This window comes from Podarcis bocagei (assembly GCF_964188305.1).
Source record: "Podarcis bocagei genome assembly, chromosome: 8".
Classification (NCBI taxonomy): Eukaryota; Metazoa; Chordata; class Lepidosauria; order Squamata; family Lacertidae; genus Podarcis; species Podarcis bocagei.
Genome location: NC_138133.1, coordinates 26,735,135 through 26,763,061, shown reverse-complemented (window position 1 = coordinate 26,763,061; position 27,927 = coordinate 26,735,135). Strand labels below are relative to the sequence as shown.

The 27,927-nt window shown below is 44.1% G+C and overlaps 1 protein-coding gene and 1 long non-coding RNA gene across 3 annotated transcripts in view; one reads left to right on the top strand and one right to left on the bottom strand.

The window, feature by feature from the left end:
* FARS2 (phenylalanyl-tRNA synthetase 2, mitochondrial) overlaps positions 1 to 27,927 on the bottom strand; it is a 211,833-nt gene that overhangs the window by 149,808 nt on the left and 34,098 nt on the right. For both annotated transcript variants that reach the window (XM_081206493.1, XM_081206494.1), the window contains exons 3-4: positions 13,443 to 13,650; positions 12,172 to 12,795 (exon numbers count right to left, since the gene is read on the bottom strand). In XM_081206493.1, coding sequence (XP_081062619.1) covers positions 12,172 to 12,777 — 606 coding nt within the window. In that variant the 5' untranslated portion in view covers positions 12,778 to 12,795; positions 13,443 to 13,650. The remainder of the gene's footprint in view (positions 1 to 12,171; positions 12,796 to 13,442; positions 13,651 to 27,927) is intronic.
* LOC308594076 lies at positions 11 to 4,270 on the top strand. The gene is made up of 2 exons (XR_014011295.1): positions 11 to 554; positions 3,840 to 4,270. It is a non-coding gene; the product is annotated as an uncharacterized lncRNA (long non-coding RNA).

The following is a 27,927-nucleotide window of genomic DNA, read 5'->3' as shown; positions in this document are numbered from 1 at the left end:
TTCAAAAAAAAAGGAAAAGTAAAGAATGAAAACAATCTCAGCGTCGGTACAGCCCTTTCTGAATATTCAAAGGACTTTGCATATTTTATATGGGTTATCTTTACAAACTGACCTGTGCAGTTAAGGTCGAGCATTTTCGCTTTAGAGACTTTAAATATGAATTGCTGTTGCATTTCACAGACTTTCATTCCGCAGTGAGTTCATTCCCACTCAAGTCTCATTCCAGCAAGTTCATTCCAAGACGAGTGTTGTTCGAATTGAAGGCTTCCCAGTTCACACTCTTAGCAACTATCCCTCAACCTCTGACTGCAGGGGTGGAGAACCTGTGGCCCTCCAGTTGTTTCTAGACTACAATACCCATCATACTTGACAATCAAGCATACTGGCTGGGGTTGAAGGGAGTTGTAGCCCAACAACATCTGGAGTTCCCTAGTCCTGCCTTCAAAGATGCAGAGAAAATCCTGAAAACAACCAGTGTGTGCTTATAATGAATGCTCCTGATAGTATACAAAACTGCTATAAAAATGCATTAATCCTCACAACCTACCTGCAAGGTAGGCTTCAGAGAAAGTTACAGATAGGTAGCTGTGTTGGTCTGCCATAGTCAAAATAAAAAAAAAATCCTTCCAGTAGCACCTTAAAGACCAACTAAGTTAGTTCTTGGTATGAGCTTTCGTGTGCATGGTATCTGAAGAAGTGTGCATGCACACGAAAGCTCATACCAAGAACTAACTTAGTTGGTCTTTAAGGTGCTACTGGAAGGAATTTTTTTTATTCAGAGAAAGTGGGAGAGATAAATATGTGCCCTGGGGCAATCAGGAGCTACAGAGTTGAGCAGTGATTTGAACCAAGGTATTTACCTCAGTAATTTACCTCAAACCTCTTTCCCCCCCCCCCAATGCCTTTGCTTTTAAAAATACAGTCACTATATGTGCCCCTGTGGTCGCATTCAGGCAGCAGTTTCTTCTTTCAATCTAGCCCTTAAAAGAACAGAGAATGGCTTGGGTTTCCTTACATCACCATTGAAGAAAAACGTGGTTGCCAAGAATTGCTAGAAGGGACAATGTCAGTACCAAAGTGGGGATATTTTTTGTGGGTTGGGAGCTTAGGATATTTCGTAAGGAGTCAGAATACATTAATATAAGGCTTCCCCTGAAGAGAAATTATGCTGTGGGGGCAGAGTGTAAGAGCATCAGTAATATAATAATTATGATGATGAAGATTAATAATAATAATAATAATAATAATAATAATAATAATACGGTGGTACCTCAGGTTAAGAACTTAATTCGTTCTGGAGGTCCATTCTTAACCTGAAACTGTTCTTAACCTGAAGCACCACTTTAGCTAATGGGGCCTCCTGCTGCTGCCGCGCCGCCGGAGGCCGATTTCTGTTCTTATCCTGAAGCAAAGTTCTTAACCTGAAGCACTATCTGGGTTAGCGGAGTGTGTAACCTGAAGCGTATGTAACCTGAAACATATGTAACCCAAGGTACCACTGTAATAATAATTTATTATTTATACCCCTCCAATCTGGCTGGGTTTCCTCAGCCACTCTGGGTGGCTCCCAACAGAATATCAATAATAATAATAATAATAATAATAATAATAATAATAATAATAATAATGTGATAAAACATCGAACATTAAAAACTTCCCTAAACAGGACTGCCTTCAGATGTCTTCTAAATGTCTGGTAGTTGTTGTTCTCTTTGACATCTGGTGGGAGGGCGTTCCACAGGGCATGCGCCACCACGGAGAAGGCCCTCTGTCTGGTTCCCTGTAACCTCACTTCTCGCAGTGAGGGAACTGCCAGAAGGCCCTCAGAGCTGGACCTCAGTGTCCGGACAGAACGATGGGGGTGGAGACGCTCCTTCAGGTATACTGGGCTGAGGCCGTTTAAGGCTTTAAAGGTCAGCACCAACACTTTGAATTGTGCTCGGAAACGTACTGTGAGCCAATGTAGGTCTTTCAAGACCTGTGTTATATGGTCTCAGCGACCACTCCCCCAGTCACCAGTCTAGCTGCCACATTCTGGATTAGCTGTAGTTTCCGGGTCATCTTCAAAGGTAGCCCCACCTAGAGCACATTGCAGTAGTCCAAGCAGGAGATAACCAGAGCATGCACCATTCTGGCGAGACTGTCTGTGGGTAGGTAGGGTCTCAGCCTGCGTACCAGATGGAGCTGGTAGACAGCTGCCCTGAACACAGAATTGACCTGCACCTCCATGGACAGCTGTGAGTCCAAAATGACTCCCAGGCTGCGCACCTGGTCCTTCAGGGGCACAGTTAACCCATTCAGGACCAGGGAGTAGCAGTAGTTACTCTGCATTAGCATAACCCACTAATACATTTTTGCCTGAATTAACCTAGCTGATTCCGTTGAAAAGGGGGCCAAGATGACACAGTGCTACCTGCTGATCCTACCTGCTGTTTCCTGATCAGGGGACTTCAAAGACCTATCCAATTAGCTTCTCTCCCTGCTAAATCAAAACTCCTGAGGTACAAGCCCAACTGCCTTTCATCCTGCTACAGCAAGCCTGGACATGTCTCTTCTGAGATTGATATGACACACACACATCACCGAATCCTTGCCATTTTCTGAAGCCTTACAGAATCCTGCAAGTTATCAGAGTGTGACACTACTTCCTATCCTTTCCTATAATCTGTGAGCTTTCCACGCTATGTTGTGGGACACTTCATATCAAGGAGAAGATTGACAGCAAATAAGATTCCCTGACAAACAGCTGACCCATGACTGCAGCTCTTCTCCCGCAATCTCAGGGGCAGAGGCAGTGAATTCCGTTTTGATGCTTGAGGTGAAGTGGGAATTGCCACCTTGCCCTGCTGCCCAGCCCATCGCCTCCGGCCAGCGCTGATTTCCGGCGAGATCTCGCCAAGATCTCACAAGCTTCTGGCAAGATATTGCTGGAAATCAGCGCCAATAGTGGCACCACTTCTCGGGCAGCAGTGGAGTCAGTGGGGCAGGTAGGGTGAATGAGGGGGCACCGCTTAAGGCAGTGGCTTCACCCTGCCTCATGAGTGGGCTGGTCCTGCTCAGGGGAGTGTTATGCAATGTTATGCATTGCCACACAAAAAAGAGGACACAGGTGTGCCTAATGTTTGCATAGTGCTATAATTTAAACAGAAATATAACAATACATCTCAATGCAGTACGTTTCCGAGCACAATTCAGAGTGTTGGTGCTGACCTTTAAAGTCCTAAATAGCCTCGGCCCTGTATACTTGAAGGAGCGTCTCCACCCCCATCGTTCAACCCAGACACTGAGGTCCAGCACCGAGGGTCTTCTGGCAGTTCCCTCATTGTAAGAAGTGAAGTTACAGGGAACCAGGCAGAGGGCCTTCTTGGTAGTGGCGCCCACTCTGTGGAACACCCTCCCATCAGATGTCAAGGAGATAAGTATACAACCTTTGTCTGAACATCTGAAGGCAGGCCTGTACAGTGGTACCTCGGGTTACATACGCTTCAGGTTACATACACTTCAGGTTACAGACTCCGCTAACCCAGAAATATTACTTCGGGTTAAGAACTTTGCTTCAGGATGACAACAGAAATTGTATTCCGGCAGCGCGGCAGCCGCGGGAGGCCCCATAAGCTAAAGTGGTGCTTCAGGTTAAGAACAGTTTCAGGTTAAGAATGGACCTCCAGAACGAATTAAGTACTTAACCCGAGGTACCACTGTATAGGGAAGTTTTCTAATGTTTAATGTTTTGTTATGTGTTTATATATGTTGGAAGTCACCCACAGTGGCCAGGGCAACCTTCACCCACAGACTAGTTTCTGCACAAACTCACACACTGCTGTTTATTCTCCAACCAGGCAAGCAAGAGGCATGATCATAGTTCAAGGAGATGTTTCATCCAGGCGAAAAGGAGGATGTAAATGAAGGCTGGTGAGGGAGCTATAGCCTAGAGGAGAAGCTGTGTGGACTGCAATTGGCCCCTGGCTTCAAATTCCCCACCAAGTTCTAATAGTCGGTTAGAAAGTTTTGCCATTTTCTAGGGTTCCCCCCTCCCCAATGATTAAATGCCTTGTGTATGCAGTTGTGCCAAACTTCCTCTAAAGGAGGAGAATCCATACTCTAAATCCACTTAGTCTGGACCAACCCTTTTTTCTTTTTCTTTTGCAAATGCACTGCAGCCTCTAAACTGATGGATTAATAATGACACTAATGTGTAACTTGTGCATCAACAAGAACACTTCCTGCCATCACAATCACTCCCTGACACAATAAAACTTGTAAGATCACACCCTGGCCCCTGCACTGTCAGTCAATGAGTGGATACTAAAGTCGATGCGTTAATAATGGAGTACCCTGGGCTGCTTACAGTCGGGAGTTTTAGTTTGGGAAGAAAACAACACAAATTATTTTAGACAGCACGTCACATCACCTCTTGGTGTAATCATTGGGCCCTTCAGTCCACAAGCTACCAGGTGGAAAAAGCTGAGCTTGTTTGTATTGCATGAATCCAGCCAACATATTTAGATAGTGAAGCTACATAATGAAGCTGGTTTTCAAAAGGGGGGCAGGATATACAAATTTAAAATGTTATTAGTCTGTGATTAACACACTGATGGGTATTAATTTCATACTTCCCTACATTTATTTCACTGATATACAGAAACATTTGTCACACAATCAACTATCATCCACACTTCTCCAAAGAAATGCATATTGAATTTTCAGTTATCAAGCCATACTGACAATTTTGGTGTGTGTAGCTTAAAGAAATGACACTCCTAGGAAATTAAAGGGTGCCCCAATTATATTTTTCTGTCTGCTGTTTACGCTGAGCCTCAAAGTATAAGCGCTGGTGGCCTCCACTCAGGCATGATTCTAAGGCTGAAATGCTGGTGGGAAAAATGTGGAAGGTGGCAGAGATGGAGAAAAGACTTTACTCAAGAGCAGAATGAAAACAAAAACAGATAGACAGACAAACCAGAATCATTTAGCCAGTCAACAACAAGAAGAAGAAGATTGGCCCTTAGAGAACTGTGAACAAGGCCGGCAACCATTTTTTCTGGCAGGACTCAAAAGCACTTAATAGACAGGTGACAAGTAGAAATTACGTCACGCTGAGAATCACAATAATCGTCTTTACATCCCAACTGAGATGCGGCAAACCATCATTTTACCTCCAAACCAGACCCTGAAAGCAGTTTAACTAGAAACCACAAGTTAGAATTTACAGTAACCCAAATTTGACACGATCAGACATCATGGCAAGTTACAAGGATCACAAACTGTGGATGTGGGAATGGGACCAAGAGGAGGGGAGGAGCTGAAAGGAGCCCACAAACCCAAAACCTGCTCACTATTGATGGGGCCGTGATATCTGAAGAGAGCCCATGCCCTAAGAACAGCTTCACTTGCTGAAACCATGCTTCTTGAAACACACACATGCCCTGGCACCCCAAAAGGGGGCAAACCTATCTCAGGTAGGAAAGCATTTAGCTACTCCAACATCAACAACTTTCTAGCTGAACAAAGTAGAATGCATGTTTGTTGCTTTGGCAGTTTCTGGTCCCCATTCTCATGTCACAATAAGTCATATCCTGAAATAAACCACAATACATGCTAAGTGCAACTTCACGCCTCCCCTTCCCGAGTAGAGGAACAAACCATGGAAAGCATGATTTGCAAACCAGCACTTTTGGTTTGTTCCTTTCCACATAAACCATGAATGGAAATGAAAGTTTGCTCCTGGCTTACGGCTTGTAGTTTTCTTGGTTTGCAAGTCGAGCTAAGTCAGCCACTCTGTGGTTTGCTTCCCTCCTTGGAAGGGGGAGTTGTGAAACTGACATGCCTGAGCAACATGCTAGTAGTCCACAGTAAACTATGGTTTATTTGAAACCATGGTGCACTGTGACGAATAAACCAGGCCTGTATCTGAGGATGGGTAAGGAAATGCCAGATTCCAGTAGTCTGTTGCCCGCTTCACCTCCATCTTTTTGCATCTCTTCCTAACTTTAAAGGGAACGCATTTCCTCCTTGCTTCCCTTCAGTGTATACAGTGGTGCCTCGCAAGACGAAATTAATCCGTTCCGCGAGTCTCTTCGTCTTGCAGTTTTTTCGTCTTGCGAAGCACGGCTATTAGCGGCTTAGCGGCTATTAACGGCTTAGCGGCTTTAAGAAAAAGGAAACAAACTCGCAAGAACTCGCAAGATGTTTCGTCTTGCGAAGCAAGCCCATAGGGAAATTCGTCTTGCGGAATGACTCAAAAAATGGAAAACTCTTTCGTCTTGCGCGTTTTTCATCTTGCGAGGCATTCGTCTTGCGAGGTACCACTGTACTTAGTGTTGGTAGTTTCTGGATATAGACCGAGTTACGCCTCTTCCCATGTTACAGCAATGGAAACAGCAACATGTCAATCAACAAATACGTATTTCACTTTGTTCATCTTAAGCATCTTTATTATGTAAACACCAGTGTGCACTTCTGAGATGGCAACTCTGCATCTTCCTCTAAATAATCAGATGCTGAAGGCAGCCAGCAACAGGAAGCTGAATTATCAGAAGGGCTCTCCCACATCCCCTCAGACGAGCTTCCCAGAAGATTACACAAAGGTTGGCATCATCTGAAACATATGCCTCAAGCTGTCCACAATATGCATGTTTTCACTTTTGCTAATTGAATCTCACTGCTGAAATAGACACTTTCAATTTGCATTAGCTCCCTCTGGCGGAGAGAACAGCATGTTAAATTTAAAAGCGGCACACCTTAAAAAAAAAGTGAGATGATTTTTACATACAAACTCTTCTGGCAGAGTTGGAAGGTCTATGTCAGGCAGGCAGGGAACTGTGTACCCTCCAAATGTACTCCCCTACACTTCTACATGTGACTTCAGTTCCTGCTGCTGCTGCTGAAGTGCCTTTTGCAAAAAGGAAAAACACAACATTCACTAGAAATTCAGTATGGCACATATAACTTGCAGGCTGAAGTTATTGCAAGGGATCAGTAGCAGATGGCGTCTTAAGGCAGTGCTCACCTGACCGTCATTGCTGCTGCTCACTGGAAGGTAAATGGGGAGAGGAGACGTAGCAGTGAGGTCAATGCAGTGCAAACCCACCAGCAGGAATGCCACATTGGCTGTGCCAGTGTGTCTGCACTGTGCTGACCTTGCCTCTCCCAGTAAGCAGCAATGATGCAATGACTGCAGGTCAAGTGAACCCCATGCCCCACCATCCCATCAGCTACTGGTGGGGGTGGTAACCAGTCAAAACTCGAATCTCCTGCCCCAAATACTGTTTTGCTTGTCAACTGTCAAAACAGAAAGACATACAGTCAGGGACAAAAATGTACATGTCCAGAAGCAGACTTATTTTTGCCGAATATGCAATATTCAGATGGGCACATTGCACATTCCTGGGAGTGCACCATCTCAAAAAATCAGAAAGGAAATGTCACTGCAGAAATTCAGAGTCACTGTGTCCTTAAGCCCAGCCTGGCTGGGGATGAGGGAAGACCCTAGCTCCTTTCACGGTGGAAAAACAACTCTGAACCATTTCAGAGTCGCCCAGTTTGAGGTGCTGAGATATATTTCACACAAAAAGCTGGCCAACTTATTACAGATCCACTGGGAAAGGAAAAGATGCAAGGCTAATGCAGTATATTTCATTCCTTTCCACTAACATACTCCCACATTTTTGAACTCTTCATCACTCCTTTGCAGAAGCATCACTTGCACAAATAAAGTAAAACAGAGGTTACACAAGATCAGAGAAAAGAACATTATCATATTTTAGTGTTAAACCAGAAGTGCTGGGGGAGGAAGCATATTGGAAGCTGGGGGAGGAACAAATTGTACAGGGCTTTGCAATATCCTTCCTGTGTGTAGAAGGCACAGCCTACAGAGCATAAAAAGCAACTGTCCTCCTTCTCAAGGGACAGGTGTTAGAGGTAAAGGTCAAAGTAAAGGACCCCTAGACGGTTAAGTCCAGTCAAAGGTGCCTATGGGGTTGCGGCGCCCAACTTGCTTTCAGGCGAGGGAGCCGGCGTTTGTCCACAGACAGCTTTCCAGGTCATGTGGCCAGCATGACTAAACCGCTTCTGACACAATGGAACACCGTGACAGAAACCAGAGCGCATGGAAACACCATTTACCTTCCTGCCACAGTGGTACCTATTTATCTACTTGCACTGGTGTGCTTTCGAACTGCTAGGTTGGCAGGAGCTGGGACAGAGCAATGGGAGCTAACCCCCATCGTGGGGATTCGAATCGCCGACCTTCTGATCAGCAAGCCCAGGAGGCTCAGTGGTTTAGACCACAGCCCCACCTGCCACCCAAGGTGTTTGAAGCACAAGAGCAAATGCTCAGAAGTTCGGCAAACAGTCTTTGTGCTGGTGTTTTTCGTTTGGTCTTATGGTCCCTTCATATATTCCCAAGTGGAACATCTCCCTATGTATAAAGCCTTCAGGGTAGGAACAGCCGGAAAACTAACAGATGCACTTCAGGGACATATTTCAAGAACACACATTCGTGTGTTTAAAAAGATGTTTTCTGCATATTTTATTTGTTTGTTGCAAGTTAAATATCTCTACATTTACTTCTCAGCTCATGAAAGAAAGCAACATAATGTTATGCAAAGAAAGCTCCATGCAACACTCCCTTAAACATATTTGCCTGACTGAGTGCTTAGCAAAACTGCCGCAGAATACATCAGACGTTAGCATTCAGCAATAACATCTCAGTCACTCTCTCGAGAAAAATCATCTCCCTATTACATTCTGTAACAAAACAAAATGACAGACGCTGCGGACACTTTCTCGATATAAACTATGAGGATAGTGCAGTCCTGTGGTGCCCATTTAATACTGGTGTGCTGAATCGAGCCAAAAGCAAAAAAATAAATAAACAATGTATGTTCTGGTCTGTAAAAAAAGAAAAAGAAAAAAAGAAAAGAAAAGCTTCGTTTTCCTGCAAGAAGCTAACCACATCATAAGCCGTGCTGAAGAACACAACCGTTTGCTATGCAAGGCTCAGCAGTTCATCACTGCAGCCAACCCAACTGAATATCCAACCACTTCCCACTCTCTTCTGTGCCAAGAAAGTTCTCTCTCATCTAGAATTTACTCGTAGTTTAATTAATATAGAGGTGAAATGTGTCTCTAATCTATACTTTTAAAGTTGATGGTATAAAAATGGCAAAGAAACTAACATGCCCAGAGTGTGGAGAAATAGGAAGACAGTCATACCTCATGTTACATTTGCTTCAGGTTGAGCGTTTTCAGGTTGCATCCCACGGCGACCCGGAAGTACCGGAAAGGGTTACTTCCGGGTTTCGCTGCTCACACATGCGCAGACGCGCAAAATGACGCCATGCGCAGAAAAGGCAAATCGCGACCTGCGCACGCGCAGATGCACAGACACAGGTTGCGTTCTGCTCATGTTGCGAACGGGCCTCCGGAACGGATCCCGTTCGCAACCAGAGGAACCACTATACTCTTTGCATTACTCAGGAGCGCTTACTCAGCTCTGATTGCAGCACCAAGATCCAAAAACTTGCTTTAAGCCAGCAGGTGGCTTGGTTGCACCCTGAGCAAGATTTTTTATTCCACCATTCCAACTCAGTTTTGAAAGTAGCCTCCATTTGCACACACACACAATAAAAAGACGTTCTGCCATGGGGCAAGTGGTTCTGCTGCTCCCCGCATCCCAGTCCCATGAAACTAAGTTCTGTGGTTCTCTGAATCCGAGCATTTGTTTAGAATAATTCGATCAAGCGTGACATGCGTTTGGAGACCTTCTGATTATTGGCTTCCTGTAAAAACAAGTTTAATGGTTGCAAACTTCACAATGTGAGGGGGGTGGAATCTACATGGCAGAGGGTGTTGTGAGAAGTCCTAGGGAAATGCGGTATATTGCTCCAATCCCATAATAGTTCTAGTGCATCTGATCCACACCCACCCACTTTGAGAAGAATCCAAACATTTGTACCCTCGTATAATGGAATCCAATCCACTGAGAACAGAAAAGGATGAAAACTGTACTCAATAAATAATAATAATGTTGTATTCACACCTTCCTTCTGTTCCTTTCTAGGGCATTATAAAGATTGATATCAAATGCTAAGGGATTGCCTTCCTTATACACACAAGTAATGATTATGCATGGTGGAGACTTTTAAAAATCAGCCACTATGAAATGAAAGCCAATTCGAAGGGGGCCTGTTAGGCATTGCCAAAAAAATATCTACCTAAATAAGGACAAACAAGAGTACCAGTTTGCATATGGTCATTTATATGTACAGGCACAAACTTAGAAAGAATTGTTGTAATTTAAGCAGGAATACAATACATCTCAGGAAGACATTGTGCCTCTGTTCAGCTGATGGTCAACTTTCAGGCTGCTGCCTCCCCATTTTATGGTTGATTATCTTTAAACTTTTATGGTTTGCTATCTTGGACTGGGGGACGTAGGTGGCGCTGTGGGTTAAACTACAGAGCCTAGGACTTGCCGATCAGAAGGTCGGCGGTTCAAATCCCTGTGACGGGGTGAGCTCCCGTTGCTCGGTCCCTGCTCCTGCCAACCTAGCAGTTCAAAAGCGTGTCAAAGTGCAAGTAGAGAAATAGGTACCGCTCCGGCGGGAAGGTAAACGGCATTTCCGTGCGCTGCTCTGGTTCACCAGAAGCGGCTTAGTCATGCTGGCCACATGACCCAGAAGCTGTACGCCGGCTCCCTTGGCCAATAAAGTGAGATGAGAGCCGCAACCCCAGAGTTGGTCACGACTGGACCTAATGGTCAGGGGTCCCTTTACCTTTACTTTATCTTGGACTGGAGAGTCCTCAAATAAAGGACACCTTCAAACAGAGGACTCACAACCCTTCAAAACGGAGGACTAACATACCACAGGATTAAGCTAACATATATTTCCATATAATGTCCATGTTTTTAGCCTTTAAACGTGTCACTATAATTTTTCACCGAAAGGCCCTCCTATATAATATTTTGAGGGAGTTAACACAAGGTATATGCCTACAATTTTTGAGACTACACTTCAGATTTGAAATCCTACTGACACTGTTCTAGAGTGGTTAAAAATATAAAGATTTATGTTATATGGTGCAGAGATCCCATAAACCAGCAAGAAAGACATACTTTATTCTATTTTGCAATTTATGTTACCTAGAGCACTTATAACTTTCCTCCTGGCAATGAGATAGGCATTTTTTAGGAGACATATGCTCTTTTAAAAATGAGAATGACTAATATTCTGAGCCGCACAAACCCAAACATTTTTGCTTTCCAGTGATATACAAATATATGGTTTGTTGCCATTCTGTTGTAACAGGAGTTAATGAGCTCAACTGGGGGTGGGGGGGGGACCTCTGGCCGTGCAATGAATGTGATTAGCCCAGAAGCTGCAGAGTGGGATCGAAGAAACCTCTGGTCAAGAGACTGGCTCATGATGGAGATAGGCCTGAATGCCCATCTTGAGAGCAGAAATGCTTTTCTGTGTGAGAAGCAGAAATGCTGACAAGGCCTTAAATGAGCTAAGACAAAGCGCCACTGTAAAAAAAGGTACAAGTCTCCATGTAGCTTAGCAGAGCTGGGTGACCATCATGAATTCCCCCTGTAACCCGATAAGGCTTGGTATCATGTTAGCCCCTAAAACAATGGGGAACTGCTTCTGCAGGTGTCTGTCCTGTGATTGACCAATATATTATTGTTTCAACATTTTTAATGTTTCCTATCCTGGGCTCCTTTGGGAGGAAGGGGACAGTAGAAATGAAATACAGTGGTACTTCGGGTTACAGATGCTTCAGGTTTACAGACGCTTCAGGTTACAGACTCCGCTAACCCAGAAATAGTACCTCAGGTTAAGAACTTTGCTTCGGGATGAGAACAGAAATTGTGCAGCAGCGGCAGCAGGAGGCTGCATTAGCTAAAGTGCTACCTCAGGTTAAGAACAGTTTCAGGTTAAGAATGGACCTCTGGAATGAATTAAGTTCTTAACCTGAGGTACCACTGTAAACAAATACTATCAATCCTCCTGAACCTGTTGAAGGTGCCATGATGGGAACAGCTAACATTGTTGTCGAACAACAACTCCCATCATTCCTAATCATTCACTGGGCTGGGTGGGGCCGATGTGAACCAGAACCCAACAACATCAGGGAGGGCACCATGTTGACTAGACCCTTTCTTACCTCGTGGTCGGAGAAGAGCCGGACACCTTCTAGCTGGTGGAAGACTGGGTAGTGGGTGCTATCGATCTGATCTCGACGGTAAACATCTCCCACAACCAGAAAGGCATCGAGTCCCGAGTGCATCAAGTCCCACTGGTGGGCAGATGTGTGGGCTCTTAGGATGTGGGTACGATTTAGGTAGTAGTTATCCCCTTTCTTCCTGCTAGGGTGGTCTTTTGGAATGAGCAGCCTGTCAAAATTCTGCTCAACGGTGACCACCGGAGGCATATCATCATACACAGAGAAGAGTGGCGTCCCAAAGCGACCAATATATTGCTTGTAGAAGTGGTCTTTCACTCGCTCTTTCATCAGCCACAAAGGGTGATGCCTTTGGTTGTGCAAGTTTTCCCCCACCTTGGAAAGAATCTTCTTTGTGACGTTGGTGTAGTCATCTGGGAGATAAGATTTGCCAAGAACTTCCACTGCGTCTGTTACGGAGGTGCTGGCAGTGAAACCTGAAGATATTCGCCGGCACCATGCAGGACTGAAACTGGAAGGTCTTCTTCCCAGAAGTCCCCATGATGGAACCATTCTGCCACAGCCGAGTATTTGCATGGATGCAGCCATTGCAGGGTTCTTTATATGCTGGAGGAAGTAGAAAATCAAATGCAAATAATGATTTCTGATTGCAGTACACACGCAACCTTTGATATGAAATACAGTGGTACCTCTGGTTGCGAATGGGATCCATTCCAGAGGCCTATTCGCAACCTGAAAAGAATGCAACCCGCGTCTGCGCACGCGCAGGTTGCGATTCGTCGCTTCTGCGCACGCACATGACATCATTTTGCACATCTGCGCATGCGCGAGCGGTGAAACCCAGAAGTAACCCGTTCCGGTACTTCCAGGTTGTCACGGGATGCAACCTGAAAACGCTCAACCAGAAGAAAACATAACATGAGGTATGACTGTATATGAGTTTTAGTCTACTCAGTCACAAAGAAAAGCTGATGAAATTATTCCATCACAGTTCTATAATGTAAGAAAATTATTAATGCTTTGGAAGTGCAGCAAAAACTAGCAGTGGTCCAGAGAGAAAGTGGTGGGAATCCTGTTGTTGTTGTTGTTGTTGTTGTTGTTGTTGTTGTTAGACAAGTGGGTTGGGAAAGAGTCTTCCCAGGACTTTGGGGAGAAGAGGCTACCAGATATGTTAAATAGCACTGTTCTAAATGGACCAAGAAATATGTTCATTTTAACTTCCCAATTAAAGCAAGCCAAAGCAAAACACCTACCTTGATAAACAGCTCCACTTTGGAACATCAGAAGATGTGTGCCTCTCAAATAGTGTTGATAAACAAGATATGCCCAATAGACGTTGACTGATTGTATTCCAGATACAGTCCTTGAAAATGCGGCCAATAATTCTCATACACGAGAAGCAATTCAAGGATAATTTATGTGGATTCTTCTGTCTCTCTGCAGGAGATTGCCAGCCAATTACTATGGGAAGGAGAAAGAGGTAAATAACGTGAATGTTGAGTAACAAAGACCATGATCAAAAACATTTGTAATTTCTTCACAAAGCTTTCCCATAATGGCTGATTGGGATGCAAAGCTGCAGTAAAAACTGAGTCATCCCATTTGTACTCTCTACTGCCTACTTCACCAAACTGTATAATGAACAAAAAGCCACAAGCTCACACCTTGTCTACCCACCCTACACAAAACTCAGACTGAGAGCCAGGGAGCTAATCTGAAGTCTGCCTCACTCAACCTCTTGCCCTCTTCTGCTGACCAGATGGTGGGTGAGGAACATTCCAGGAACTCACCTGCCCGTGCAGGAGAAGGCAAATGCTACAACTAGTTGCTAGAAGATTACAAATGGCGGCAGCAGAAGACTATCCGGCTCCACGGATTCCCTCATGAAGAGGATTATAAGTGAATTATAAGGCCTCAAATACAGCAAATTTGCAGGATTAGATAGGCCAGGTGTCAAGGGGGAGGCACCTAGGGCCAGTGCTAATGTTAGGCAGTGTGAGGCCATCGCCTCAGAAGGATTGGAGCAATAGCTCCTGGCTGTTCCTCCTGACTTCCTACCCCTGCCAGCTATTTCCCTCTGCTGCCATACATCCTGTCCTGCCCCCAGTAAACTGGGTGTCTGTCTTAGGTGCAATGGAGGAGGCTATTCCATCACTGGTGTTCAAAGGAGATTCACCTGCAAGTCTAGTCAGCATCACAGTGTCCTTTACCCCAGGCAGCAAAATGTCTTGAGAGAGCCCTAGATGCATCACTGGGCATCTACAACCTCCTGGTCCAAGTCAGATGGATTCCTTGGGTTTTGCACCAAGATTCTTTTTCTCAATTAACTATAACTACTACTATAAATGGTAAGCGTCTCCCAAATTCCTATGTTTCATTAGCACTCTTTCTTGGAAATCATTGCTGATGGGCTCCAGATGGACTATTAAATATACTTTTTTTTTTTTGTAAACTGACAGGTTGGGCCCAAATTCCTTAAAGCCGTTCATTTCTCCCTTCTGTCCAAAAAATACTTAATGGACAGAAAATCCCTAACAACCCTGAAATGCTGTGGAACATATGAGGAAAGTAAGGCTGCCTTCTTTTAGTGATCTGACAAACTTCTGTTGCGCAAGAGAAGTTCTACCAGTGTAACATATGCTAAAAACAAAATACCGGTAATAGACATATGGTAAGATTACCAAGATTGGGCATTTACCAAGCTGTTTAGCAACTCAACTAGGAACCTTTTTTTTTTTCCAGCATGCAAACTTGTCTGAGCATAAGGTTGTAAATGCTATAGTTGATGATATACTTTGCTTAAATCATCTCTGGTTAAAATGGAACATAAATTAGGAAAAGGTAACATACAATTCACAGGCTATGCGCAGCCCAGAGACATCAGAACTTTTTTTAATGGTGGTTCTAAGAAAGGTGCTAATGTGCATTAACTATTACCATTAGTTATTTCTGGGAAGAAGAGGCTAATTCGAATTATCTACCTTATTTACTAAAATGTAATGTGCACCTTTTTGGCCAAATTATGTCGTGAAAATGAGAGTGTGCATTAGATTTGATGGCGCATTTACATTCGCCAGCAAATACTTTTCTGGTTTTAATGTTTTGAAAATTGAGGTACGCGTTAGATTTGATGGCTCATTAGAGTCACGTAAATATGGTTCTTCAGTTTTCCAGGACTGCCCCCATCCTCTGAACCATGCCAAAGGAGCATGGGCTAGCTATTGTAAGCAAAAATTGAGGTGCTCAAGTAAACTGGTACACTTGGGAGCAGAAGCTGTGCAGAATACAAAACTATCAATCAATCAAAATTTATTATACAGTCACAGAAAGGTTAAAAACAAGGCAGAATACCAAGAACGCTGTGTTTCTGACAGAAATTCAAATAAAATACATATATAGAAACAGTAGGGAAAAGCCAAACCACACCTGAACAAGCAAAATCCTTTTATGAATCTTTGCAGGAGAAAACAGAAATGTGACAGTTAATTTCCTTTACTGTGTTGTTTGTCTCAATCAATACAAAAAGGCCAAATACCACTCAAAAGTCTCTCCTGGGTATTTTGATAAAGTAGGAGTGAATAATCAATTTTGTTCATCTCTATAAAATATACATTTAAAAAACCATTTTTCCCCTATCCATTCATCCCCACAGGACAGATCTTTATTATAAGGAATACCCCCACCCCTGCAAGGAGTCATCTAGTCCTAGAAAAAAGCCACCAGCTGGCATTTGGGAACAGTCAAGTTATCTAAATAATTGGCATGACCCTCAACAAACCAAGACAAAGTGCAGAGCAAGTTTTACAATCAGCACCCACAAAATATTGTTGGGGGGGCAGAAATCAGACTTGTTGAATCTACTTTGTTTTTTACTAAGATTCCAAGATCTACCAACCAGAGCCAGGAACCAAAGCGAAATATTTAGAATCAAAAGAATAAGTACGTTTTGCATCTAGGAATTCATAGACTGTTTCATAAAAAATGATGCAGAATAGCTGGACTCCTTCAATTTATTAAAACTTTCCAGTGAAATTGACATGGTCCTGATGGGTGGTTCAAGAGGTAGCAAGAGATTTTGGAACAGTTTGCTAATTTGGACAAATGGAACAGACTTATTAAGAAAACTATGTTTAGGCATAAGATGAAACGAGGTCTTAGTTATCCTCCTTTGTTGACCTATCAGCTTGTCATTTAAAACAGTTGTTATATAAGGGGTCTTTCAGTTCCATGGCTGCAAGCAGAAATTTACTATAATTGTTGTTGTTTATTTATACCCCACCCATCTGACTGGGTTTCCCCAGCCACTCTACTCCATCAGGCCAACATGCCGTTCCATAAATTGAACATAACAGAGCTTCTGACCATAGAAAACTCCTTTTCTAAAATCCCTTTTCTATGGAAGGTTGGACTAAATAGGCCAAAAAGACTGCCACCTTTAGAGTCACTGTGAGTTCCAAATCTGGAATATAAGGAAATCAAGCAGGTTGATAAATTCCTTCACTTCCCAGGTTGGGAAGATTCAGGCCACTCTAGGCTGACAGATTTATTTAAGGATGGTAACCCTTTAAGACTGCAATAGATCACCCACATCTTGAGAGCCTTTCACCCATCTTGGCTTCAAGTATTGCAGATCCAGCACTCTACACAGAAGCGAGGCATATGTCAGACGAGCATTAAGAGTGGTATGAATAATCATGTATTCAGTCTGGCTATAATATGAAAGTGATGGTCTCTATTGTTTATAATGAGCTTACTGTAGAGATGGTTGGCACTCCCATGAGTGCTAAAATGGTATGAGAGTTAGCTTTAGGATGGGAATTCCTGCTGATGCTTGGGATGCAATGTGGCAGAATCCACCATACAAGTTCATTTCAGCTCATATTCAAGAAGCTACATTCAAAGCGATTCACAGATGGCATTGGACGCCACTCCAATCACAGGTAATAAATTTGGCTATCTCAGTGGAACACTGGTGAGGCTGTGGTAGAAAAGGTGGTCTTTATCATTTATGCTGGGGGCTGCAAATTAGTAAAACCTTTCTGAGAGGTTGCTTTTGCAAAAGCTTTGATCATCACTGGGCAAATACACCCCTCGACACAGCTCTCGCACCCTTAAACTGGATAACCCTGCAATAGTACCTCTCTTTACTGCTTGACCAGAAGTGGCTAGCCATTGGATAACATCCAATTTTACTCTGAATGGCTGGTTAGATAAAAATTGGGGCATGGCTCTTTCTGAATGTTTGGCATATCCCTATGAAGTGCAAAAGAAAAATGCCAAAACAGGCAAATCTGAAAGTGTTTTGCGTTCTTTCTTGACCTATGCTAATATGGGTGGAGCCTTTTTACATACTGCTTTGTGGAGAGGGTATTTGCAAGTTTAAGAGAACAAAGCAAAGCTAAAAGTGTTAATAATCATTTTCTTTACTGTACAAGAATAACATGACCTTTTTTTGCAAATTTCCTGCTGTGGCACCAAATTTGTTACAAGGGATTATATTTGTTTCTTTGTTTGTTTGTTTGCACTGTTATTATCAAAACTGAACAAAAATAATTATTTAAAACAACTTTCCAGATCAGCGTTTGGAGATAGGCAAAAGAAACACTTTGATATAAACTGTGTTTGTGAAACAGAGATACAGTATTTTACAACTACCCACATTTTCACATGTACTGGAAAATGCAACACATTGTTTTAATCTAAGTAGTCCTTTGCATTACACACACACTTAGGCTGCAGTTCCGCGGAGCCTCTTCTGTTTGGGGGGAAAATCTGCAAATCTCCCCAGATATGCCAAAATGATGTATTCGCTTAATATCCCTGGGCACAAAGTGGGATAATGTGGTTGTGAAGAATGAGGAGGGAAGGGGAGGGGGGAGGAGTTGGGGGAGGGGTCTATGTACTCAGTACCAATAGTTCTGTAAGCATTTCTACAGTCACAAGTTTGCAAAGAATACACAAGTTATGTGTATTTTGCAATTTCTAACGGCGTCTCAGAATGTTGCAGGCTGACTAGTTGCCTGCCTTCCACAAGCAGTATATTAATCATGACAGCATCACTGGCAACACTGTGGAAACTTTAATATGTAACAAGAAAACTGGGAGCCATTTTCCTTAGTAAGATAATGAGCCATCACATCTTTCTGAGTAAAGCTTTTTAAATACACAATAAATAATATGTATTTTTGTGTGTGTGTAAGTGAGAGAGAGCGAGAGAGAATAGAAAGCAGCAATATTCATAGAAATCATAGAATTGTAGAGTTGGAAGGGACCATGAGGGTCATCAAGTCCAAACCCACTGCAATAGTCACAGATTTGCTGAGTCCCCTTAGGAAGACTGCTGTTTCTCAGCTTTAGTTCCTTGTCTATGAAGCGTGAGCAATAATGGCTTACCTCACTGAATTATTATTCAGAAGGATCAGGAAAGCATCTTACAACTAAGAAGATTATGCTATAATGATAACCATCATACTCCAGATGGTTAGGGACGCGGGTGGCGCTGTGGTCTAAACCACTGAGCCTTGGGCTTGCTGATTGGAAGGTCGACGGTTCGAATCCCCGCGACGCGGTGAGCTCCCGTTGCTTGGTCCCTGCTCCTGCCAACCTAGCAGTTCGAAAGCACGTCAAAGTGCAAGTAGATAAATAGGTACCGCTCCGGAGGGAAGGTAAACGGTGTTTCCGTATGCTGCTCTGGTTTTGCCAGAAGCGGCTTAGTCCTGCTGGCCACATGACCTGGAAAAACTGTGTGTGGACAAACGCCAGCTCCCTCAGCCAGTAAAGCGAGATGAGCACCGCAACCCCAGAGTCGTTCGCGACTGGACTTAACTGTCAGGGGTCCTTTACCTTTACTGTGTAAAATTTCTAGATACTAATATTGTTCTTTGTTTTAATGAAACCTCCATGTTCAGAGGCAATACACCTGTGTGTACCAGATACCAGGAGCAGTCAGCAGAAGACGGTCCCCAACACTGCATTCTGTGGTCATGTTTCAACCCTGCCCAGGGCTGCAACCTGAGGTCTCCTCAACTGTGGAGCAAGGGGACCTTCCAGCAGACCTCCATACCGATTATGACCCTGAGGACCCATCAGCTTTGGATATCCTTGGCCCAGGACTGGAGGTCCCCATGCCAGTTGCCTTTGTCTCAGACAACTCCCCATCCCTCACCTTCCCCAGGGCAGAGGAGGTGGGGAGCCAGGCAAGAACGTTGGTGCTGCCAAAGTGCCCAGCTAACTGCACATGAGGCTATTTGGGTTGAGGGGGAAACCCTTGCTCAGATCAGGTCCTGATGGACAGCTAGAAAAGGGTACCTGCCTCCCTGCCTTGGGGAAACAAGACACCTGCATGTGAATTTCCAGGAGCCTCTCGTTGACTTCTCTTGGTTCTGATCCAATCAGGCAGCTCTTGTGGGTTTGTGGTTGCTGTTTGCTCAACCCCAGCACAAAATGGGTGTTTATCCTGGGAAAACTGCAAGCCGTGTCGGTTAACGTTATGTACATTTCCACAACCAATCCAGAAAGGGGAGAGGACGTGCAAGTTTCCAAACGGATTTTGGCTTCGCAATCGAATTAAATTGACAGCTTTCAGGTCAGGAGGGGCAGGCGCCATGTAAGGTGTGTGCAGAGCTGCTGGTGCAGCTGCTTTTGTTTCAGCCACACAGTACCTTCCGGCTGTACTTAGCAAACGTACATTCAGTTGTGCAAAAGGAAAAAAGAAGGAAAAAAGGAGTCATCTCGAGTTCGAACTGCACCATTTATCTGTCACGGGTTCTTACAAAGCGTTTAAAAGAAAAGGTTAGAGTGCTTCGGAAGAAGGAACTGTATTTTGCAGCCTAGAGGCACACTGCTTCTACCAGTTGGCAAGAGAAGGGCTGAAATATTAATAAGCAAGCCATTTGTCAAGGAAATTATGCAAGGAAGCCTGGCCATTGTACAAACCAGCAAGCAACTTAAGACACAAGAAAGCCAGACATGATAATCCAGGGGCTTTTCTATAATGGGCTCCTGAACTCCTCTACCTTTAGAAAGAAAGAGCTGGCAGGGAAATTTAAAAAGGGTGGGGGATTTGTACAAAAACAAATCAATGCATTTTACAATAAATCTTGTTCACACCAATATTAACCGTTGTTATTTGGGCCTCGATTTGACCCATATCAAAAAAGGGGTTTTCGACAGATTCAGACTAGATGCAATGTCTTTGCAATCGATGTTGCATGCGCATCAATGAACATGACTTGAAATGTGATCCGCTATGCCAGACTACGTTTAATAATTAAAAGCCCGCAAAACACTTAAGAGAACTGTTATATGATGGGCAGAAATGCGGACCTTTAAAAACAGTTGAATGTTCTTTTAAAAATAGTAAGATTTATGCATAATGCACAGGTGTGCCCGCTTTTGTCTAGCAATAGGCATCACTTAAGTATATAGACATTCTAATGGCCCTGCACTGAGAAACTGAATTACTGACAAAGCAAATTTGCAAATGCGGAAGTAGCAGTGTTTCTGAAAGAGATACACTCCACATACCGCATCTCAAAAAACGGGGGCATTTCTGAATCTTTAGATTTAGCATACATTGCCAGGGGAGAGCAGTTGCAGCTACGGTCTGATTGAAATTAACACCTTCCTTCCGTTTTGAATGATCCTCACCAATCGTGCATAAACTCGCTCATATAATGAATATTAACAAATACAGAAAGTAGTACTTAGGCCGCTGTATTATGCATGGGTCTTTGATTATTAATAGCCCCTTTCTGCTTATTTAGCACTTTTTTTCCTACTGGGCTTCTCAAAGTTCTGTACAGCTGCTATTTAATGATGCCTCCCAACAGCCCTGTAATATAATAAATAGATTGTTTAAAACAATTAACAGTTGAACCCAATTCACATTTCTGCACACTGCAATGCATATGTGTGATGAGTAACTGATTGAAGGTGCTGCTTCTTTGGGGAAGGAAGGAAGGAAGGAAGGAAGGAAGGAAGGAAGGAAGGAAGGAAGGAAGGAAGGAAGGAAAGGAAGCTCCGTAGACAAATAGAGAACTTCAGTTGGAGATCCCAAATGCCCAATGTGTTTCATTTTATACCTGCTGCAGTGGCACTGTTCGAATGTACAAACATTTAACTCAAATTATATATGGACTCAGGGACGCGGGTGGTGATGTGGGTTAAACCACAGAGCCTAGGACTTGCCGATCAAAAGGTCGGCTGTTTGAATCCCCGCGACGGGGTGAGCTCCCGTTGCTCAGTCCCTGCTCTTGCCAACCTAGCAGTCTGAAAGAATGTCAAAGTGCAAGTACATAAATAGGTACCGCTCCAGGAGGAAGGTAAACGGCGTTTCCGTGCGCTGCTCTGGTTCACCAGAAGCGGCTTAGTCATGCTGGCTACATGACCCGGAAGCTGTACGCCGGCTCCCTCAGCCAATAAAGCGAGATGAGCGCCGCAACCCCAGAGTCAGTCACGACTGGACCTAATGGTCAGGGGTCCCTTTACCTTTACTTTATGTATGGACTCACTATTTTTGTGTGATTTCAAATGCTGAGTGATATCCCATTAAGATACACTCACAGTAAACCACTGAAAGCAACTCTGAGCATGACTAACATTAAATATCCCCTGCTATGTATAATCTGAATGCCACACGCACACACAGAGGTTCAGAAATGAAAGAGTGGGCTTCTTGAAGATAAAAGCACATATAATTCCTAACTTTCACATCAGGTAGGCTAGTGGTACCAAGATCTGAAGCACATCACTGATTTCAAAATGGAGGTGCATCATCACCAATGAATCACAGGAAGGCTAACGGATGGGTCGTAGGGTCGCTGATGTGATACTAAGCTGAGAAGTTTGGAATGTGTTATTTAAGCCAGAAGGTGTCTGTATATGAATATAGTCAGTCCAGGCCCTAATGTTCTTCTGAAAGTAGCTATGTTGACAGCCTGCGAACGCTGCTGTGTTATTTGTAGAGCTCAACAGGTAAATTGCACGACTGCTTTATCACTATTGCTATTGCAAGCTGTTTTGTGAGAATAACCTTGCAAACTGATGTACAACACTTCTTTTTTATCCTTTGCATGGGAGTAAATCTCAGCCATTGGATTTGCAAAATGGGGCTCGCCACCGGCATTTGTTTAGCTGGATCTTCAGGATTTAAAAAAATAAAAATAAAAAATTGTGCTGTATCTTTATCAGTTACACAGCACAGAAAATCTGCCCAGCAGGTGACTTTGGAGTGGATTTCCACCTTCCTGACTGTGAGCTGCCCAAAAAAGGCCAAAGTGACCCCTGGCACTGCAGACAAAGTCTGGGAGGCCATCCAAATTATGGCAGCCTGGCTCCAGATGTCCATGAGCATTGACACTGTCCAGAATGTCTGTAGTGCTACGTGATACCGGAGCTATCATCCTCTATTTCTGAGCTAGGGGAGTTGCAGAAGCTCCTTTGTGCAATTCTGCATCTTGTAGCTAGCATATAGGAGAGCAGGGAGATGGTAGAGTTTTGAGATGCTCTTCAACTGACACACACCCCCTAAAAAAAAAATACAGGCTGGGTGGGCAGCAGAATCCTCTCTATAGTGTACAAGTGAATTTCAACAAGTTGTGATCTGACTCAATCTGACCAGCAGAAGTAATTCTGCGCACGATGACACAATTTTTAGATTTGTGGTAGTCTGCAAAGGCAAGGAGGATACTGGAGAGCTACACTGGTGATTCACCAGCAAAACTCTTCAGGAGTATGTTAAGTTGTGGGTGAACATATCACAGCAATTCTTCAAACAGCTCTTGTTTATTCACAGGCCAGAACAGAACTGAACTGAAGGGTTCAGCCAGCCTGCTTATATAGAGCTCCACTACAACGCAACAGTAACAACTTTCTGTAACTAGCCAATCACTGAACGTCACTTTCAATTCCTTATTTGCATATGTGGACCTGAGTGAAAACTATCTACAGTATCCCCCTGCTGGCCCAGGGTGAGAACTTCAGTACATAACAGAGTAGATCACTCTTAACTGGATTCTCCCTGCCTTCTTTTTAGCCACCTCCCTGATTTGCCATGTAAGAAGCACCAAGGGTCTTGAAGCAGGGACTGCAAGCTACGCACGGGTGTGTTATTTCCTATGCCACAGTACTCCTAAAGCGGAAGGAGATATTGGCTTAATCCAGCAGTTCTCAACCTGTGGGTCTCCAGATGTTGTTGGACTACAACTCCCATCATCCCTGAGCTCTGGCCTTGCTAGCTAGGGGTGATGGGAGTTGTAGTTCAACAAAATCTGTGGACCCACAGGTTGAGAAAGGCTGGTCCCTCCTCTGCTTACAGCAGTACCCATATAATATGCAGAATTCTACACATCCATACCATCTCCTTCAAGTACAACTCATGGCTGACCCTCAAAGAATCCTAGGAAATGTAGTTTACCCCTCACAGAGCTGCAACTCCCAGCACCCTGAACTACAGTTCCCAAGATCTTTGAGGGAAGAAGTCATGTACAAGCTGGAGCCATTTCGTGCAGGGGTTCCATTCCCGGCCCCCCACATGCATCGGCAGAGTGCATATGAGCACACCACCCCCCGCCTTTCTGCCTTCTTTCAGGACCAAAAAGACCTGCATGTCAGTGATCGCCTGACATCAAATGGAGAAGAGCTAATAAAATTCAAGGCCAATCTGTTTCCCATTCAGTTTCAGCAGTCCTCTCTCAATTATGGCATGGAAAGGATAAAACAATAAATAAAACTGATTATCATTATCATTATCATTTTTAATTTGTATACCGCCTTTCTATCTTACAATACTCAAGGCGGTTTACAAGCTGAAGAAACAAAAAATGTACATCTTATAGCAATCTAATGCAATACAAAAATGCCATAATAAAACATAACTTTAAAATAGGCAACCTCCATCAAAAGAGTAACATTCAACAATCATTAGAATCGTATAAAATAATAATATCAACATATAAAAGTTAAACAGAAATCCACTCAACAGTTACAATAATATCTAAACTATAATCTGTGTCCCGTTCTGGGCACCACAATTCAAGAAGGTCACTGACAAACTGGAACGTGTCCAGAGGAGGGCAACCAAAATGGTCAAAGGCCTGGAAACGATGCCTTATGAGGAACGGCTAAGGGAGCTGGGCTATTATATTAAGCTATTATATAAAATCTAACCACTACTCTCAAGCCTACTGGAGAGTTATGGGGTGCGGGGTTGCAGGTTTTTCCCCTGTTCCAAATGCTAAACACATATTAATTGAAATGGATAAAAACAGGATCAGAAAAATCAGGTATGAAGGGGAGAGAGATAAACAATGAGCTTCATGAATGAGTGGGAATTCAAACCATGGTTTCCTGGGTCATAGTCCAACACTCTAACCATGACGCCACACTGGCTTTTTCCAACCAGATTAGGTTTTTTCCTGTTGGGACCAATGGGAAGGAAAATAAGTAGGCCAGCCCGATGGCTGGTGTACTCCCCACCCCGCCACCGAATCCAGGGTGTATGTGTCAGGGTAACGGGTGGAGCTCTCCCAAGAGACTAAAACCTCTCCTGATAAGATACATGCATGACTCCTTTTTGTTGTCACCATCAGACCACTGACAGAGGAGAAAGAGCTGTCATGGATGTTTCCGCAGCTGCAGTGAGGTAGACACACTAGGTGGACCTCCTGCTCTGCACATGAAGATGGGAGAGCTACAAAATCCTACAGCATCTGAGATGCTCTCCCAGGAACCACAGAACTGTGTCTTAAATGGCTTGTTGTTGTTTAGTCGTTTAGTTGTGTCCAACTCTTCATGACCCCATGGACCAGAGAACGCCAGGCACTTCTGTCTTCCACTGCCTCCCGCAGTTTGGTCAAACTCATGGTGGTAGCTTCGAAGACACTATCCAACCATCTCGTCCTCTGTCATCCCCTTCTCCTTGTGCCCTCCATCTTTCCCAACATCAGGGTCTTTTCCAGGGAGTCTTCTCTTCTCATGAGGTGGCCAAAGTACTGGAGCCCCAGCTTCATGATCTGTCCTTCCAGTGAGCACTCAGGGCTGATTTCCTTAAGAATGGAGAGGTTTGATCTTTTTGCAGTCCATGGGACTCTCAAGAGTCTCCTCCAGCACCATAATTCAAAAGCATCAATTCTTCGGTGATCAGCCTTCTTTATGGTCCAGCTCTCACTTCCATACATCACTACTGGGAAAAGCATAGCTTTTACTATACGGACCTTTGTTGGCTACTACTGAGTTATTGTTTGTCCGATATAGAGACATGAAAACTTGGAAAACCCAACCACAAAAAAATGGCAAACCGCTGAAAAATGCTCTTGAGATATAGATCTGGGTTTTTTTCTTTTGGAATGAGTGAAATGCTTTTTAAGACAAGGCTTTACTCACTTAAAATGCGTAGCATGTAGACCAGCCTATCTCCCTAGGGAGTTCACAGCTGTTATGTTAACTGGTGTGTACGTGCCACCAGATGCCAATGCCAACTTGGCTTTGGGATGCCTGCAGGACCTTATCAGCAGCCAGCAAGACAAGTATCCTGAAGCTGTGCACATCATTGCGGGAGACTTCAACCATGTTGAACTTAAAACAGTGCTCCCAACGCTCTATCAGCATGTGAAATGTCCCACAAGAGGGGACAAGACACTGGATAAAGTTTATTCGAATGTAAATCACGGCTATAGGGCTTTACAGCTGCCACACTTGGGCCAGTCCGACCATATGTCTCTGTTCCTGGTACCAGCATATATCCCAGTCAGGAAACGGGCTCCCACAATATTAAAATCTGTTAAAATCTGGCCTGAAGGTGCTATTCACCAGCTGCAGGACTGTTTTGAGAGAACCAATTGGGATATTTTCGATAGTTCAGACCTGGAGGAGCACACGGCGGCAGTTCTGTGCTATATCAATCACTGCACAGACACTGTCACTGTAAATAAATCCATCCGGTTTTACCCCAATCAGAAACCCTGGATGAATAGAGAGGTCCAGTGCCTGTTGCGGGAAAGGAACAGGGCTTTCAGGTCAGGCGAGGTGCAGCTTTACAGTGTAGCAAGAGCAAACTTGAGGAGGGGTATTCGACGGGCAAAATTGGATTATAGGCTGAGGATTGAGGATAATTTAAGGAGCAACAACACAAGACAGATGTGGCAGGGGATTCAGCATATTACCAACTACAAACCTAACCTTGGTGCTGTCGACGGTGACCCCTTGCTGGTGGAGGAGCTTAACCTCTTCTTTGCTCGCTTCGAGAAGGAGCCACCTGAGACGCCGGTATTACAGCCACCAGCCCATAGGAGCCCCTCATTCACGGTAGAGGAACATGAGGTGAGACAGGTTTTGAGGATGGCGAATCCGAGGAAGGCGGCTGGACCTGATGGCATCACTGGAAAGGTGTTGAAGGGCTGTGCGGATCAGCTGGCGAGGGTCTTTACTAAGATCTTCAATAAGTCCTTACACCAGTCTATTGTCCCACCCTGCCTGAAGTCGTCAACTATTGTCCCTCTGCCTAAAAAATCCACAATCAGTAGTTTGAATGACTATAGACCAGTTGCACTGACTCCAATCATCATGAAGTGTTTTGAGAAACTGGTGCGCCGTCACATTATTTCCTGTCTTCCATCAACTTTTGACAACTACCAGTTTGCATACAGAGCAAATAGATCCACAGAAGACGCCATCAATACCACTCTCCATGCTGCTCTGTCCCATCTGGAGCAGCCGGGGAATTATGTGAGGCTGCTGTTTGTGGATTTTAGCTCTGCTTTTAACACTATCCTCCCCCATAGACTGGTGTCCAAGCTAGAGGCGATTGGACTCTCCAACTCCACCTGTCTCTGGGTTTTGGATTTTTTGTCAGAACGTTCTCAGAGGGTTAGAGTAGGGTCACACATGTCCACAGCCCTTAGCCTTAACACCGGCTCACCACAGGGTTGTGTGTTGAGTCCCCTGCTCTACACTCTCTATACGTATGTCTGTACAGCCATCTATTCCAGCAACAAAATCATCAAGTTTGCTGATGACACTACAGTGGTAGGGCTCATTTCAGGAGGGGATGAGTCCGCCTATCGGGACGAGGTGGAGCGGCTCTGTGTTTGGTGTGGAGAGAACAATCTGGCTCTTAATACGGCTAAGACCAAGGAATTGGTGGTGGATTACAGGGAAAAAAAGGCGGACATTCAGCCCTTGTATATCAACGGGGAACGGGTGGAGAGGGTGGCGGAATTCAGGTTTTTGGGAGTAGCTATCGATCAGGGCATGACTTGGAGCGCACATACCACTGCTCTGGTGAAGAAGGCCCAGCAGAGAATTTATTTCCTCAGACTTTTAAAGAAGAACAATCTGAGTGAGAGACTGCTGGTGTGCTTCTACCGAGGCTCCATAGAGAGCATTCTTACATACTGTATTTGTGCTTGGTTCTCCGGTTGTACAGCTAGGGAGAGGAAGGTGCTCCAGAAGGTCATAACCACAGCCCAAAGGATTATTGGTCATCCTCTCCCATCTTTGGAAGAACTGTACGGTTCCCGTTGTCTTAGGAAAGCAAATAACATCCTGCAGGATTCATCTCACCCGGGACATGGTCTGTTTGCACTACTGCCTTCTGGCAGGAGATATAGAAACATCAAGTCAAAGACAAATAGACTGAAAAACAGTTTCTATCCAAGAGCTGTGGCCTTTTTGAATGCTGTAACTCGATAGTGTGACCTGGGAGTTTGATGGGTGTGGTGTGGGTGTGGCTGGAATGTG